Raw genomic sequence first — 17,937 nt, forward strand, 5'->3', positions numbered from 1 at the left:
TTCTGGCCACTTATGCATGCGTCCTTTCAGTCTTACAACGCTTTGCTCAGCTGTAAGGTTTGTTCAAATTTCTCATTAGAAGAAACAATAGCAAGATATAAAATCTCTCTCTCATTACCTTAGGCCTCCCATGTTTTGGGGTTATTCAAAAACAACTTAACTTTCTGAACCTAGAACTCTGTTAGATTCATTAGTTTGATCAAGAAATATCGCGGCAGCAGAAATGTAGCATGCATTCAACTGAAAGAGTGGCTTAATAGGCCAAGTTGTATATCAAATGGAGAGAATATCAAATTTGGGCTTCTGTAACGAGACACAGGTGTGTTCTCTTTAAAACAATATATAAAAAACTGTATTTTGGCCCAGATCATCTGACATTCGAGAGAGAAAAATATATATATATACAGTGCATTCAGAAAGTATTCAGACCCCTTGACTTTTTCCACATTTTGTTATGTTACAGCCTTATTCAAAAAATAAAAATAATAATCCTTGTCAATCTACACAACACCCAATAATGACAAAGCAAAAATAGTTAAAAAATAAAAATTGTGCAAATTAAAAATAAATCATTCATCATGTTCAGGGCTGACCTAGAAACCAGCTGAAATGAAGGGCACAAGGATGGCATGCCCCCACACTTAGTTAACTCTCTACTCTTAAATACCCCTGCAATGGACTTTTTTGTTGTGAAATCTAATATTTTCCTCATACTCTGCTATATGGATGTCGCATGGATCTGTTTTATATATTTTATATTGACCTGTGTTAGTAGTTAGCACCTCATAGTTATTGCATTACAAGTGATTGCATTAAAACAACAAATTGAACACTGAAGAAAAGCATTCACAAAAAGTATACACCATTACACCTGTATTTCCAAAATGTCTTTCTATCCACCAAACCCGTTGTGTATTCCTCTGCTTGGCTGCTTGCATTGCCATGCGGGATGTTGAAATGGATCCGGACTGGAATAGCTGTTATTTTATGAGGTGACAGAGCCTGCTGACCTTCTCCTCCAGCCATGGCCTCCAGGGCCAAAGGGCGTGTGTGTCATGGAGTCAAAGGTGACCTAGAGGAGTTCAGTTAACTGGGCTGTAACCAAGTCCACATGCAGGTTACATGGGAATTACTACCCACACTATAAGCCACACAGATGTTACTCTAGTCTACAGCAGGTGGCAGACTTTCACACAGACGGCAGGAGAAGAAATTAAGGAATGTAATTGTAGGGAAATCAGTCAGCGCTATTGCCACGTCTTTTTTTTTTTTTACACTACTCTCAATAATGCCTGCTTCTGTTGGACATGCAATGGCAAGAAGTGGTTTCCCTCCCTTCTTCTTTTCTTCTTTGTAATCACTTGGCAGTGAATATTTATCTAGCAGCAGTCAAGCAGAACCCATTAGCTTTCTGTAGCGACGCCAAGAGAGCCAAACCTTGCCTTCAGCGCCTCACCAGGTGCCTACTTGGCACAGTGACCTGGATCATGACATGCAGGGGGAGAGTGGACGATCCACTGGTTTTGAGTTAGACCGGTGTTCAAATGCTATTTGAGTCTTTCAAATACTTGTTTGATCTAGCCCACCTGTAGTGCCATGTGGATGGGTTTTGCTGTTTTGCAAGCTCAATAAAGCACAGAGTATTTGAACCCAGGTCTGGAGTCCAGTGGAGGACAGAAATTCTAGTAAGTTTGTTATCTAATTGGATTAGCCTATTGGATCATTGGATTGTAAAAGGTCAAACTGAACTGTAGGTAGGTGGGTTAGATGGCTTGCGGTAGATAAGTATTTTCTGTAAAGTTTGTTCTGTTTTTCTTTGCTCTCTTGGAGAGGAAACCAATTCTGACTTAATTGTACAAGAGTGTTTTCTGAAAGGGTTAAGTCCCCCCCCCCCCTCATTTGAGTTGAAGGTCATACCAAACTGAATTGTAGGTAGATGGGTAGGTTGAATAGCTAGCGGTAGATAGTAGTTGGGTATTTTCAAACGGTCTATTCTACTCCCTTTTCTCGTTGAAGGTTGTTAACCTCTCTAGGTTATGTGGGACGCTAGCGTCCCACCTGGCCAATATCCAGTGAGAATGCAGAGCACCAAATTCAAATACAGAAATACTCATTACAAAAATTCAGAAAATATACAACTATTTTACATAGGTTTAAAGACGAACTTCTTGTGAATCCAACCACGGTGTCAGATTAAAAAAAATACTTTACGGCGAAAGCATACCATAGCCCAGCAGACAAATCATTACAAACAGTAACCAGCCAAGTAGAAGAGTTACACAAGTCAAAAATAGAGATAAAAGTAATCACTTACCTTTGATGATCTTCATATGATTGCACTCAGAAGACATTAATTTATTCAATAAATGTTCCTTTTGTTCGATAAATTCTCGCTTTATATCTGAAAACCTCCCCTTTGTTTGATCGTTTTCTTCAGTAATCCACAGGCTCCAACGCAGTCACAACAGGCAGACAAAAAATCCAAATTGTATCCGTAAAGTTCATAGAAACATGTCAAACGATGTTTATATTCAATCCTCAGGTTGTTTTTAGCCAAAATAATCGCTAATATTTCAACCGGACAATAACGTTGTCAATATAAAAGGTAAACAAGAAAGGCACACTCTCGGTCTCACGCATGAAAAATCTCTGTGACACGCCAGGTTCCACTCATTCAGACTACTCTTACTCCCTAATTTTTCAGAATACAAGCCTGAAACAATTTCTAGAGACTGTTTACATCTAGTGGAAGGCATAGGAACTGCAATTTGAGTCCTAAATCAATGGATACTGTAATGGCATTGAATAGAAAAATAAAAACAAATATATAATCCAGCTTCCTGAATGGATTTTTCTCAGGTTTTCGCCTGCCAAATCAGTTCTCTTATACTCAGACATTATTTTAGCAGTTTTGGAAACTTTAGAATGTTTTCTATCCAAATCTACTAATTATATGCGTATCCTATCTTCTGGGCCTGAGTAGAAGGCAATTTAATTTGGGCACTCTTTTCATCCAAAATTCCAAATGCTGTCCCCTACCCTAGAGAAGTTAACAGTGTGTGTGTTTCAAAGATCTCTCTGATGCCCCATTTAAACTCCAGGTTAGGAAAAGGAAAAGATGATCTTGTGGTTGTCATTTCCTTACTCAAACAGCACTAGGGAACCAGTGAAAAGAAGGCGAGAGAGGGGAGAAATTAAAACTCAGACCAGGTCAGGGGGGGAAAACACAGTCTAAAAAAACTGGCAAACAGGGCTCCATTAAGATTTGGAGAACATCAGTGGTGTGGAAGCAGCACTGGAAGCACTTGAACAGAATGGGGAGAGAAGACAGGAATGCCATCATGGTGCCCAGATGGCCTCCAAAATAAACACACGTGATCCCTGACCCCACCAGGACTGCTCTAGTGTGGAGGAATAACTGTGGTACAGAAACCTTTTTAAATGGAGTTTCACAAGTGGTATTACCTGAATGTCTCCAAAAGGAACACAGATTTGTGTTGTTGCTAAATGTTTTCTGTTTTTTTGCTGAACATGACCCATGTCTACTTGGCCAAATGGTCTCTCTGATCTGTCTGTAGATCGAGCTCACCACTAATGTCTGTCTTCATGCATTCAAATTCATCCTTGTCCCTCTTCATGCTTTTTAAATAATCTACTTATCTTCTCTGCCTTTCTCCCTGTTTCTACTATTTCTCTCTTGTTCTCGTTCACTCTTGCTCGCTCTCCTTTTATCTTCTCTGCCTCATTCCCCCTCTGCCTCACCACTGAGTTTTGAAATTCCTTGGCCCCATCCAGTACCAGCATGGGATGTTTGGCTTGGCATAGCCAGACTTGTTCCAGCACAGTACTTTCGTGGAACAGGCAGAGGAGGGAGGTAGTCTGTGGTGTTCTGCGCCAGCAATGATAATAAAGAATGTTGCTCTATTCTCAATCACTCTGTGGGACTTGTCTTCAGACCTGTATCTGACCTAGGGGTTCTGCTATCTAGTATCTACTGCTTTTAGTGAATAAATTCTAAACTATTACTGGTAAATATGTATGTAATGTATGCTTATGTGTTAAGAACATTCACTATGTGGATATACTTTACCAGTCAAGTTTGGACACACCTAGTCATTCTAGGATTTTTTTTTTGTTTGACTATTTTCTACATTGTAGAATAATATTGAAGACATCAAAACTATGAAAAAACACATATTGAATCATGTATTAACCAAAAAATTGCATTTCAATTAACAAGTGTGCCTTATTTAAAGTTAATTTGTGGAATTTCTTTCCTTAATGCATTTGAGCCATTCAGTTGTGTTGTGACAAGGTATGGTTGGTATACAGACAATATAACCCTATTTGGTACAATACCAAGTTCTTATTATGACAAGAACAGCTCAAATAAGCAAAGAGAAATGATAGTCCATTACTTAAGGCATGAAGTTCAGTCAATCTGGAAAATGTCAAGAACTTTGAACAAATCTTCAAGATCAGTCGCAAAAACCATCAAACTGTCTCTCATGAGGACCGCCACAGGAAAGGAAGACCCAGCGTTACTTCTGCTGCAGAGGAGAAGTTCATTAGAGTTACCAGCCTCAGAAATTGGCAAGTAACTGCACCTCAGATTGCAGCTCACAGAGTTCAGGTAACAAACACATCAACTGTTCAGAGGAGACTGTGTGAATCAGGCCTTCATGGTCAAATTGCTGCAAAGAAAACACTACTAAAAAACACCAGTAAGAAGAAGAAAAGACTTGCTTGGGCCAAGAAACACTAGCAATGGACATTAGACTGGTGGAAATCTGTCCTTTGGCCTGATTAGTCCAAATGTGAGGTGTTTGCGTTCAACTGCTGAGTCTTTGTGAGATGCAAAGTAGGTGAACGGATGCTCTTTGCATGTGTGGTTCCCACCATGAAGCATGGAGGTGGTGTGGGGGTGCTTTGCCGGCGACACTCAGTGATTTATTCAGAATTCAAGGCACGCTTAACCAGCATGGCTACCACAGCATTCTGCAGAAAACGCCATCCCATGTGGTGTGCGCTTCGTCCAACTATCATTTGTTTTTCAACAGGACAATGACCCAACACACCTCCAGGATGTGTAAAGGCTATTTGACCAAGAAGAGTGATGGAATTCTGCATCAGATGACCTCAACCCAATTGAGATGGTTTGGGATGAGTTGGACCGCAGAGTGAAGGAAAAGCAACCAACAAGTGCTCTGCTTAAATTGGAACTCCTTCAAGACTGTTGGAAAAGCATTCCAGGTGAAGCTACTTGAGAGAATGCAACGAATGTACAAAGCTGTCATCAAGGCAAAGGGTTGCTACTTTGAAGAATCAAAAATATTACATAATTTTGATTTAACACTTTTTTTGTTTACTACATGATTCCATATCTGTTATTTTGTAGTTTTGATGTCTTCACTATAATTCTACAATGTACAAAATTGTAAAAAAAATAAATAAATAACGAAAACCCTTTGAACGAGTAGGTGAATGAGTAACTTTTGACTGATCCTGTATATAATTGTGTACTTAATATTTTTATACAAAATGCAACATTAAGATCCTTTTCATCATTGGTGGATCCGCCAAAAGCTTTATATTGATTGGTGGCTGCAAAAGTAAATCTTGGTTTGTATAGTATCTGCATTCTTGCTGTAAGCTAATGTGATTACTAATTGTCATGGGCAATCATAATGACTTGAATGATTGCGTATATGAACTCTGATTTTTCTAAGATGGGTTGGGGTGGTTGTGGGTTCAGGACACCCTATCACTCACCCCCATCTTTCACTGTAATTCTCTTCATTTAGTTGTCATGTGAGGCCTTTTGATTTTCTACACCAGCTGAATCCAGGGGGAACAATCACATGTATTGTACTTATGGTCTGTGTGTGTGTGGCATGATCCTGTGGACACCCTCTCCATGTGAAGATCATCAAAGGAAGCCATAGTCATCTTATTGACACTGGGTGCATGACCAGGCTGTTAAACTCCACTCCTGGTTCCCTTTCTTTTCTTATTTGGTTAGCTTTGAGGATATTGGACTGCCTGGTAAATGGGGGAATAACCCTAGGGCTGTTAGGCTAGCTCGTCACATTATGACATAGTACTGTTGTTCAGTTTGTGGGACAGTCTGTCTGTTCTCTCTTTAGTCTGAAGAATTAAGCAGCAGACCACTCAGTGAACTTTTAGCAGGCTTCTGAATGTGTAAGGGGTCAGACATTGAGTTTGGGTGATTGCTGCAACAGTAAAGAGATTTAACTGCAGTTTGATTTGTGGCTTCGCTTGGCTGGAGAGTGCATTAATAGGCCATGACATGGTATATCATATCTGAAATAAACCGTAGGTCGTTCTAAGATTCATGCTGTGATTTGTAGGTCCGTCAGTTTATTGCTTTGTGAATGGTAATGAAGATATTGAGAACAAATGCTTGAATCCAATTCAAGTCTTTAATTTACATCCCAATGGAAGGATTGTGCTCAGCTGAAACACTATGCCAGACAAGTTTTACACCTCCTACTGTCAACTTGCACGTGTTCATTGGTCTCATTCTCATTGGTCAAGTGCAAAAACACCTATACCGACTCATTGGTCATTTACATTTAACACTGGTCAACATGGCAACATATGGCTTCTAGATAATACTGAATATTGTGTATGCATTGGTACATCTGATCTTCTTAGTTCTCTGTGAGACGTGCAAAGCGGACCATACCTTCCCGAGAAGTTAACTAGTCACACAGGCAATGTGTAGGAGAAAGGTGTTTTAGCCATGTTACAGAAATACACATGTATTGAAACATAATCAGTTCCCATCATTTGGTATTTTTTACGGTGTTACTTATTTTTCATCCTGAATCCTTTTCTTTCCTAAAGGGTGTTGTTCTAGCGCACCACTATTATGTTGCCTTAAAAGGAAAGTGGGTCATGGCGAGCTGTTTTAGCTGTGTGCCTCATTAACCTCACTCACTCGGTCACTAAATAGGAATTCAAACATGGCCAGACTTTTAAAACTAGACATTAATGAGCAGTGGGCTGCCTTTTTGTAAACTTTCTGGCCCAGATTGAACTGCGTCATCATGATGAACTTGAATAGACGAGAGTGCTCTCTGTCTGGCATCATGAGAGATTAGAGAATCTCCCTATTTGATGACTCTGGTGAAGAGTTGCCATGTATACATTTTAAAAATAGTAATTTAAAAAATGTATTTTTTCTCTAGCAAATAACACGATCCTCACAAGAAGAAAAGTCAGACGATAAACCTGAAGAGGACAAGTTGGAGAAGTCAGAGAAAAAAGAGGACGAGCAGAATAAGGAAGAGGAAGAGAAAGATGAAAAGGAGGACTCCAGGTGAGTTTTGAATAGCTCTGTGTGCGTATACACTTTTGCATGGGTTTCCCACAGGTACAGCTTTTAGTCCTGGATATAGTCACCCTCTGGCCCGATCCACCTCTGAGAATCTGAACCTCCCAGTAAATGTTTACCTTCAGTTGAGGTGACAGGAATTCTGGAGCCCTCATAGATGTGTTGTAAATCAGGCCATAGTGGCAGAGAACCACTGCCCTTCTCTGGGGTGATGGCCAGGCTGACCTCACCACCCGACTGCTTTCAATGTTCCATCGATTACTCCTGTCCTCTCTCCTTCGGATGTTCTACTCTAGTTAATTTTGAGATCAAGGGTTTAGAAGAATTGAGGAAAAGCTAAATGAAAAAGAGCTACTGACTCTTAAGAGTCAGCTGGATCAGTGGGCAGCAGTTAGTCATGACTCGTGTCCTAACCAACCATCAAATGAGAAATGCAAGTGCCTGTCAATTCCACAATGGACATTTTCATAAACTGTACAAGCCTATTATTTGCATAGCTAAATGCTTAGGAAAATCTAAATAATAGTCCAATCTAAATAATAATAATAATAATAATTACAACAACAAAAAAACATTAATTTTTTTACAGGCACTTGCATTTCTCATTTGATGGTTGGTTAGGACATATGAGTCAACTGCTGCCCACTGATCCAGCTGGGTAAAAAGGCAGGGAGTTATCTGGCTAATGGATCAGAGTCCTGGGGTCAAGATGTCTGCCGGGCTCTCCTCTTTAAGAGTCAGTAGCTCTTTTTCATTTCGCTTTTCCTCAATTCTTCTAATCCCTTCTCCATCTCAAAATTAATTGGAGTTGAATAAAGAGTTGAGTTGAATAAAATAAAACAATCCCTTCTCTTGTGTCCTCCAGGGACATCGGAAAAGACAAAGACAAGTGTGACGGCGGGGAGGACGAGGACGGTAAGGAGCAGAGCACGCCACGTGGCAGGAAGACCGCCAACAGCCAGGGCCGACGCAAGGGAAGGATCACCACGCGCTCTATGGCCAATGAGGCTGCCTCTGTGGCTGCCGAGGAGCCACCGCCACCCGAGCCTCTCTTGCCCTCCGAGCCCCCTCAGCCTTCCAAACCTGAGCCTACTACCCAGAAGGCTGTGAGAGAGCCCACCAAATCTGCACCGGGTGAGCCCCCCATGGACCCTAACAGAGGAGGTAAGCACCTCAGCTATTCTATGCTTTTAGTAGCCCACTACCATCCCCTGGAAGAAGAAGAAAAATGTTTACCAAGATGCATAAAAAAAAATAGACTTTTATGCTTACTAAGGTGGTTTACTAGTTTTGTGGTTATGTTGTATTTGTGACACTGGGACTGAGTAGATAATAAGTCTCAACTCCTGTCAACTCGCGGTATTGCTCCTCAGCTATGGAGGTTTGAACAAGTGTGTGGGGAGTGAACTGTGGCTTCATAATTATCTTATGTGAGAGATCAACTGTTTTTTTCCTGGAAAGGCCCTGAAATATAATAGCATTGTGAGGATGCTTTTATAGGTCCCAGCTATAGAAGAGGATGGCACAACTTGCCTAAATAAGTCCCAATGGTCATACAGCTGAGCTGAAACACCTCTTGCTTCAAGAAAAACACCACATACTATATCATTAACCCCGGGTACCTTTACACACACGTGACAGGGTGGGCAGTTAACAACTGGAGTCAGTTCTATTCATTAGCTATATTTCTATCATGTCACCGCACTGAATAGGTCCCTGGTTCACCAGGTTCAGGTTGATTTTCTTTTTGATGTTTTGCTCCTCAACACAATGCCATAACAGACTGTCTCACTTCTGTAACCTAGCCAGGGGTTCAGTCTGTCTAGCCTATACCCTAGCCATCATCACAATGGCGATAGTGTGGTGTCTGGGGTGGACCTGTTGTCATGGCTCCTCACAGCTGTACCTCAGCCGAACCACTTAATTTGTCCTTGTGCTGCTCTGAGAGCTTCTTTTGATGTTTGTGTGAGGAACGTCAAGACAGTGCAGGCTCAGGTCTCTGACCAGAGCATTCAAGCAAACACAAAAGTGTTTTAGAAAGGTGAATTTAAGCTACATCCTTGTAAAGATTTGAATGGAATAATTGATTATCCATCTCAGAAAGGTGAATATCCATCCAAGGATGTAAAATCAAGATGTATTATTTTAAGTAATTTTGTCTTTATGGCTAATTTCTGTATTGACCAAAACCTACATGTTGTGCTGTCCTTTTTTAAGTCAGACTGGGAAATAAGGTGCAGTTTGTCAACCCCTTGTCCCCTCTTGGCCCTGGTGCGTCAGGGATTTGCATATGACCATTTTAAGTTCAATCTTCTGAAATGACTGACTGCTGAGCAGACTGCTTGTCTCCTCTCTTCTCCTCTGCTGATTCACAGCCTCCATGCTGGTTTTGTGTGTGTTAGGCTTGGGCGGTATCCAGATAGTCATACCTTTATCTTTTGCCATCCCGGGATATTTGGTAATACCACCACTGAACACAAAGGAGTGCTATTTTCAAACCCCACTGAGCCTTTGAAATCCAAAGGTTAGCCTTTAACAAGTACATGTAAAATCCCATAGAGAATGCTAACGAGCATATTGCAAACATTTTATATGGTTTCTGACTGAAATTATTTGCAGGACAGACATCCCAGCTCAAAGTTATACAAGTAACAAAAAAATGTTACTCATAGTTTGCTGCAGGCACAAAACAAATATTAGACAGCAAGGCTCTAGAATCCAGGAGGGGATGATTGTGACCAAAAAGGTTAATTTTGGACTCATTGGTTCAGAGAATGGACTTCCAGAAACCTTCAGGTTTGTCCAGGTGGTCTCTGGCAAAGTTAAGATGGTCATTTTGATTATTTTTTTGACAGCAGAGGCTTCTTCCTAGCAACCCTCCCATGAATTGCATTTCGGTTCAAATCTAATTTTATTTTTCACATGCGCCAAATACAACAGGTGTAGTAGACAAGCCCTTAACCAAAATTCAAAAGGCACTTGCACATGCGAGCAATCTTTTTTGCAGGTGCATGGTAACAGTTGAACAAGATGAAGGAAAAAGCCCTTAACCAACAAAGCAGTTAAGAAAATACCTTTAAAAATAAGTAAGATAAGAATATCAAATAATTAAAGAGCAGCAGTAAATAACAATAGCGGGCTATATACAGGGGGTACCGGTACAGAGTCAATGAGCGGGGACACCGGTGTCGAGGTAATTGAGGTAATTATGTACATGTAGGTGGAGTTATTAAAGTGGCTATGCATAGATAATAACAGAGTAGCAGCATCGTGTTTGTGTGGTGGGGGGGGAAGAGACAATGTAAATAGTCTCGATAGCCATTTGATTAGCTGTTCAGGAGTCTTATGGCTTGGGGGTAGAAGCTGTTTAGAAGCCTCTTGGACCTAGACTCGGCGCTCCGGTACCACTTGCCTTGCGGTAGCAGAGAGAACACTCTATGACTAGCGTGGCTGGAGTCTTTGACAATTTTTAGGGCCTTCCTCTGACACCGTCTGGTATAGAGGTCCTGGATGGCAGGAAGCTTGGCCCCAGTGATGTACTGGGCCGTGCGCACTACCCTCTGTAGTGCCTTGCGTTCGGAGTCCGAGCAGTTGCCATACCAGGCAGTGATGCAACTCGTCAGGATGCTCTCGATGGTGCAGCTGTAGAACTTTTTGAGGATCTGAGGACCCATGCCAAATGTTTTCAGTCTCCTGAGGGCGAATAGATTTTGTCGTGTCCTCTTCACGACTGTCTTGGTGTGCTTGGACCATGTTAGTTTGTTGGTGAATTAGACGCCAAGGAACTTGAAGCTCTCAATCTGCTCCACTCCAGCCCCGTCGATGAGAATGAGGGCGTACTCAGTCCTTCTTTTCCTGTAGTCCACAATCATCTCCTTTTGACTTGATCACGTTGAGGGCGAGGTTGTTGACCTTGCACCACTGTTGACGTTGAGACTGGTGTTTTGCAGGTACTATTTAATGACGCTCCCAGTTGAGGACTTGTGAGGCGTCTGTTTCTCAAACTAGGCACTCTAATGTACTTGTCCTCTTTCTCAGTTGTGCACCGGGGCCTCCCACACTTTCTATTCTGGTTAGAGCCAGTTTGCGCTGTTCTGTGAAGGTAGTAGTACGAGATCTTCAGTTTTTGGGCATTTTCTCGCATGGACTATCCTTTATTTCCCAGAACAAGAATAGACTGTTTCAGAAGGTCTTTGTTTCTGGACATTTTGAGCCTGTAATCGAACCCACAAATGCTGACGCTCCAGATACTCAACTACACTAAAGAAGGACAGTTTTATTGCTTCTTTAATCAGAACAACAGTTTTCAGCTGTGCTAACATAATTGCAAAAGCGTTTTCTAATGACCAATTAGTCTTTTAAAATGGTAAACTTGGATTAGCTGCAGCAAGAGGCCTGCAAATCTCTAGATGTTATGTTTGGGTTTGCCTGATTTTATTTATTTTCTTTTGGCTCTTGGGGATATTTTGGGAAGGTGTCCACTTCTAGGCCGAGTTGCTGTCATGTTATATGCTCTCCATTTGTAAATTATTTTATAGCCTTCCCCAGACTGATGTGCTCTCAGTACCCTCGTCCTGATGTCCTCTGAGATCTCCTATCCTCTCTGCATGGTGTGGTTTGTATTCACCTGGATGGGTAACACCAAACTGACCAGGTTTCTGATCTGTATTTATCAGAGTCCTGCCCAAACTCATTCCTAACGATCTATCCTTTGATTGGTTCATTTGGTACCCAATTATTTACCCACCCGATTTTACTTACCTACTTGATTTAACCAATGCAACTTGGGGTTCACTTATTTTTGCACCTGCACTAATTCCTTTTAATTTTGTTTTTCTGCTACATGCATGATTTCCTCTACACAAACGTGGTATTGGTAAATATAAACCTGCAATGTCAGATCACAAAGACTGGTTCTGATTAAATCAAGATTTCATGGTAAAAAAACTAATCTGTAATTGCTCAAGGGGTTCACATACTTTCAAGCAGCACTGTACGGTATACTGCCCAAGCCTAGTGTTTGTGTTTTAAAACCCAGTTTGATCTCATTCAGAGTCTCACCAGTCCTATGGGCCGGGTCAAAAGCAGTCCATTGTATAGGGTCAGTCCAAAATGGCCCCCTATCTCTTCAAAGAGCCAGCCGAGATTAATGACCTGCCCACCTCCCTGGATCTTAAAAGCCATGGTGGGGTCATGAGGGAATGGCATTCAGATTAGGCAAACATATTGAACGGGACAGGAGCAGTGATTCAGTAAACATTTGAGTAGATTTAAGTCTGTGTGGTCCTAGACCGTTCGCTAGGAGCCGTCTAAACCGTAAGAATGTATCTCCTCAGTAAAAATGTTTTGTGTAAATGTCGGGTTCGTACTGCAGCTATATTGGTCCAAATGTTTACACAATCTCTATGGGTCCAGTGGAATAGGGTGGGCCAGGGTTCACTCTCTCTCAGCCCCAGCCTCCATCAGCATGTGTGTGTGTGTGTGTGTGTGTGTGGTTAATGGTTGTTGCATTGTAGCAGCGATATGAGTGGTAAATCTGTTGGCTGTTCTCTCTGTCTGTTTTGTCTCTGTCCAAGGCCGTTTCCCAAAGAGGGGGATGTTGGGAGGCCCGTCTCTACTCCGCTGTTTAGAGCCAGATCAGGTGACACGGACCCTCCCCTTGGGGAGGGAGAGGGAGGAGGGGGTTGGGAGGGAGAGAGAGAGAGCGAGCGAAGGGAAATAGAAGGAGGGAGCATGAGAGAGCACGAGAGAAAGGGAGTGTAAGAGAGAGCGTGAGGGGTAGGTCTCGGCAGCGAGCCACAGAATGTAAACTGATTATTAGATTAGCAGCCATGAGAAGCAAGACGGCTGAGAAGCGGAACGAGCTTGGTACTGTACTTTCTCTCTCTGTGGGCTGATTATGAAGGTTTCTGTTCTCTCTCTGTGACTTAAGCTTCTGCTGCGAACGGAGAAACCGGAGAGACTTCTCGCTGGACCGAGGAGGAGATGGAGGTTGCCAAAAAAGGTAGTGTTTTTGTTTTATTTCTCTATCTACTGTTTCTCTCACCCCTCTCTCTACTCGAAATGTGTATTTATTATTGATCCCCATTACTTCCTGCCAAGGCAGCAGCTACTCTTCCTGGGGTCCAGCAAAATTAAGGCAGTTATACAATTTTAAAAACATTACAATATATTCGCAACACATTAAGTGTGTGCCCTCAGGCCACTACTCTACTACCACATATCTACGACACAAAATCCATGTGTACGTGTGTGTATGTTATCTTATGCATGTGTTTGTGCTTGTCTCTTCACAGTCCCCGCTGTTCCATAAGGTGTATTTTTATCTGTTTAATACTGATTCTACTGCTTGCATGAGTTACTTGATGTGGAATAGAGTTCCAAGTATTTCTGGCTCTATGTAGTACTGTGCACCTCCCATAGTCTGTTCTGGACTTGGGGCTTGTGAAGAGGCCTCTGGTGGAATGTCTTGTGGGGTATGCATGGGTGTCCGAGCTGTGTGCCAGTAGTTCAAACAGACAGCTCAGTGCATTCAACATGTCAATACCTCTCACAAATACAAGTTTGCTCCAACATAAACTATCACTCTGACACTCGCCTGGCTGGGTGCATAACTGGTGGAGGCTTTTAGGGCGAAGCAAGACGGAGTGGTTTGAGCGAGGATACTTTTTCTGGTAGCTAACTGCAGTGGCTCTGTTCTGCGTGCCGCTCAAAACTGATCTATTAGGCCAAAGTATGAAGTAACAGAGCGTGACAGTTTGAGTTTCCCCTAAAGATCATATCTATTATTCACAAAAACAATTTGCCAGATCTCTGGATCTTTTAGGACTTTACCCCCCAAAAAATTATCTCCAAAACTTTTGAGAGGTGAGTCTTTCATTTCATGCAGTTACTGACAGTGGACACAACAGCGTTTCTGCCTTCGCCAGTTGCATCACTCAGTCCATGGGAGATTGACCCCATCGACCCATAGTTACCTTCCGGCCAGGCCAGTACTCCTCCATCTTTGTCAGTGTAGACTCTGGTGGACAATGGGAGAAAAAGGGAGAGGGCGAGACATGTCGGGTTTCCATTTTTTATCCTGGTGTTTTACCTAAAAGGCTCAGACTTTTCTGTTTCCATTTACGTGTACCAGCACCCGTGTCTCACTGGGCCATGGCGCCGGTGGACCTGCTCCTCCTTGGGGCCAATGCCAGGCCACTGGTACTTTTCAGCTGTCATTTCCATAATAATGGCTAACTGTGAACTTTAGCACCTTCTCACAAAGTAACGTTCTTGATAATTCAGAGGTTGTTGATTCTGCTCGCCCAAAGTTTTTAGTGTCACACTCCTGATGGAGAAACAATAACACTAGAGCTTACTTTAATAGACTGGCATTACTTTGGTGTGGGGTAAGTCTTCGGTGGAAGTGCAGCATGAGAGTGCCAATGGGGCTAAGCACATTGGACGGAAGAGTAAATAGAAGGATTAATGGGAATTAATTAAGGCTGTCTTGGGTGGGTTTGCGGGTTTGGAAATGATTTGGTCATGCCTCCCCCAACCCATGTACATTTTCCCGTACATAGACTTCAGTCGACAAACCTAGCCTATATATCCCAGGGAGTTACTACCTCTGCTGTGCATTTCTGTATTTTCTGTATTGCAGAATGCTGATGCCAGATACAGTATTCTGTTTTGCCATTGGTATCATTTGGTTGGTCATACATTCACAGCCAAAAGTGAATCACTGTAATCATACAGTGACTAGGGCTGTTAATTTAGAGTAGTCTGATTGAATTAACAGGGTCTAGCAGAGATGCCACTGATACCCAAGGTCTTAAATCTGAAGCTCCTCCAGACCAGACAGTACAGAGGGGGAGTTTTTAAAAGCTGACATGTTTGAAAGGAGCACTTTCATTCATTGGGCTGCCTAACAATAGTGTACATTAGATGCTGGCACAGTGTTCTGCGTAGTTTCACAACAGCCTTTTTATGTTTTGCCCACTGCTGGATGGGTCAGAGTTCCCCCCCTTGTCTTTTTTTCTCACATTCTCCCTATCTTCATGTAAGCTGTATGTAACAGGGCTTGTACATGTGAGAAGGAGGATAGGTGGTAGTGCTGTACTGGTCGTAGGCCTCATGACGAATATTAGGGATCAGTCCGTCTGAAAGCAGCATTAAGTCCTACACAATTTAATGCATATCAACAACAAAAACTTTTAGGAAAGACGCTGATATGATTACTTCTATTAATCTAAGAGATGGGTGAATATAGAATTCACAGTATTCACACATTTTCAAATCAACATGTATCACATGCTACGTAAACAACAGGTGTAGACTAACACTGACATGCTTACTTACGGGCCCTTCCCAGCAATGCAGGGGGGGGGGGGGGGGAGACACAGTAGAAAGAATAGCAAAGAACATTGAAAAATAACAACTTAAGGAACAAAAAGAAAAATAATAACACAAGGAATAAATGTAACTATGAGTAACGATAACTTGGCTATATACACGGCGTACCAAGTCGAAGTGCAGGGTTACGAGGTAGTTATGTACATGTACAGTGCATCCGGAAAGTATTCAGACCCTTTGACAATTTCCACATTTTGTTACGTTACTGCCTTATTCTAAAATGCATTAAATAAAAACTATTCCTCATCAATCTACACACAATACCCCATAATGACAAAGCTAAAACAGGTTTTTAGAAATGTTTGCACATTTATTAATAATGAAAAACAGATACATAAGTATTCAGACCCTTTGCTATGAGACTCTAAATTGAGCTCAAGTGCATCCTGTTTCCATTGATCATCCTTGAAATGTTTCTACAACTTGATTGGAGTCCACCTGTGGTAAATTTTAAATGTTTGCTGCATTGAAGGTCCCCAAGAACACAGTGGCCGCCATCATTCCTAAATGGAAGAAGTTTGGAAGCAGCCAGAGACTCTTCCTAGAGCTAGCTACTCGGCCAAACTGTGCAGTCGGGGGAGAAGGTCCTTGGTCAGGGAGATGACCAAGAACCCAATGGTCACTCTGACAGAGCTGTAGAGTTCCTCTGTGGAGATGGGAGAACCTACCAGAAGGAAAACCATCTCTGCAGCACTCCACCAGACGGAAGCCACTCTTCAGTAATAGGCACATGATCGACCGCTTGGAGTTTGCCGAAAGGCACCTAAAGGACTCAGACCATGAGAAACAAGAATCTCTGGTCTGATTAAACCAAGATTGAACTTTTTGGCTTGAATGCCAAGCGTCACGTCTGGAGGAAACCTGGGACCATCCCTACGGTGAAGCGTGGTGGCAGCATTAGGCTGTGGGGATGTTTTTCAGCGGCAGGGACTGGGAGTCTAAGTCAGGATCGAGGGAAAGATGAACAGAGATCCTTGATGAAAATCTGCTCCAGAGCTCAGGACCTCAGACTGAGGTGAAGGTTCACCTTCCAACAGGACAATAACCATAAGCACACAGCCAAGACAACACAGGAGTGGCTTTGGGACATGTCTCTGAATGTCCTTGAGTAACCCAGCCAGAGCCCGTAATTGAACCCAATCTAACATCTCTGGAGAGACCTGAAAATAGTTGTGCAGCGACACTCTCCATCTAACCTGAAAGATCTTAAGAGGATCTGCAGAAAGGAATGGAAGAAAATTCCCAAATACAGGTGTGCCAAGCTTGTAGCGTCATAACAAGAAGACTTGAGGCTGTAATTGCTACCGAAGGTACTTCAACAAAGTAGTGCGTAAAGAATGTGAATGCTTATGTTAATGTGATATTTTATAATTAAATTTGCAAATAATTTAAAAAATCTGTTTTTGCTTTGTCATTATGGGGTATTGTGTGTAGATTATTGAAGGGGAAAAACAATGGATTCGATTTTAGAATAAGGCTGTAATGTTATAACACCTTTGAAAAAGTCAAGGGGTCTAAACGGGATAGATAAACTGTAACAGCAGCGTATGTGATGAGTCAAAAGAGATTAGTGCAAAAAGGGTCATTGCAGGTATTCCGAGTAGCTATTGGTTAACTATTTAACTAACCATTTTAGCAGCCTTATAGCTTGTGGGTAGAAGATCTTCAGGGTCCTGTTGGTTCCAGATTTGGTGCATCGGTACCGATTGCCTTGTGGTAGCACAGAGAATAGTTTGACTTTGGTGGCTGGTGTCTTTGATAATTTGGGGGGGAGAATGGATAATGTCCATGTTATATACTGTAGGTGTTTTCAGCGGTTTTCTGGCCAACACTAAATAGGGCAACTAGACCACCATTATCATTTTGAAGTGATTACTACTACAAAAAAAATATCTAATCATAAGACTATTTACAAGTGACTCAAACCCGACGCTAAATGTTCTGTCCGGTGTCTTCTGTCTTATTAGTTCAGATGGCGTTGTAATGGACCTTTGTCCTTTTCTGGGTTCCAGTCTGAGGTGATTTGTCAAAGTGCCGGTGTCCTTTAGCTCAGAAATGCAGTGGATGAAGGGGGAGGGAGGTTGGAGAGAGACCCTAATGTCAAAGGTAATCAATCGGCTGTCGATCTTCCAGTCCACTGCACCTCTCTGTAAGCGTAGTCTGTCGTAAACAGTTTGAGA

General features: G+C 42.1%; 1 protein-coding gene across 10 annotated transcripts in view; it reads left to right on the forward strand.

The window, feature by feature from the left end:
* LOC110533631 (nuclear receptor corepressor 1) overlaps positions 1–17,937 on the forward strand; it is a 121,053-nt gene that overhangs the window by 68,271 nt on the left and 34,845 nt on the right. For all 10 annotated transcript variants that reach the window (XM_090186320.1, XM_090186321.1, XM_090186324.1 and 7 more), the window contains 3 exons: positions 7,215–7,345; positions 8,226–8,524; positions 13,293–13,364. In XM_090186320.1, coding sequence (XP_090042446.1) covers positions 7,215–7,345; positions 8,226–8,524; positions 13,293–13,364 — 502 coding nt within the window. The remainder of the gene's footprint in view (positions 1–7,214; positions 7,346–8,225; positions 8,525–13,292; positions 13,365–17,937) is intronic.

This window comes from Oncorhynchus mykiss, chromosome 10 (assembly GCF_057628025.1).
Source record: "Oncorhynchus mykiss isolate SJ-2025 chromosome 10, ASM5762802v1, whole genome shotgun sequence".
Lineage (NCBI taxonomy): Eukaryota > Metazoa > Chordata > Actinopteri > Salmoniformes > Salmonidae > Oncorhynchus > Oncorhynchus mykiss.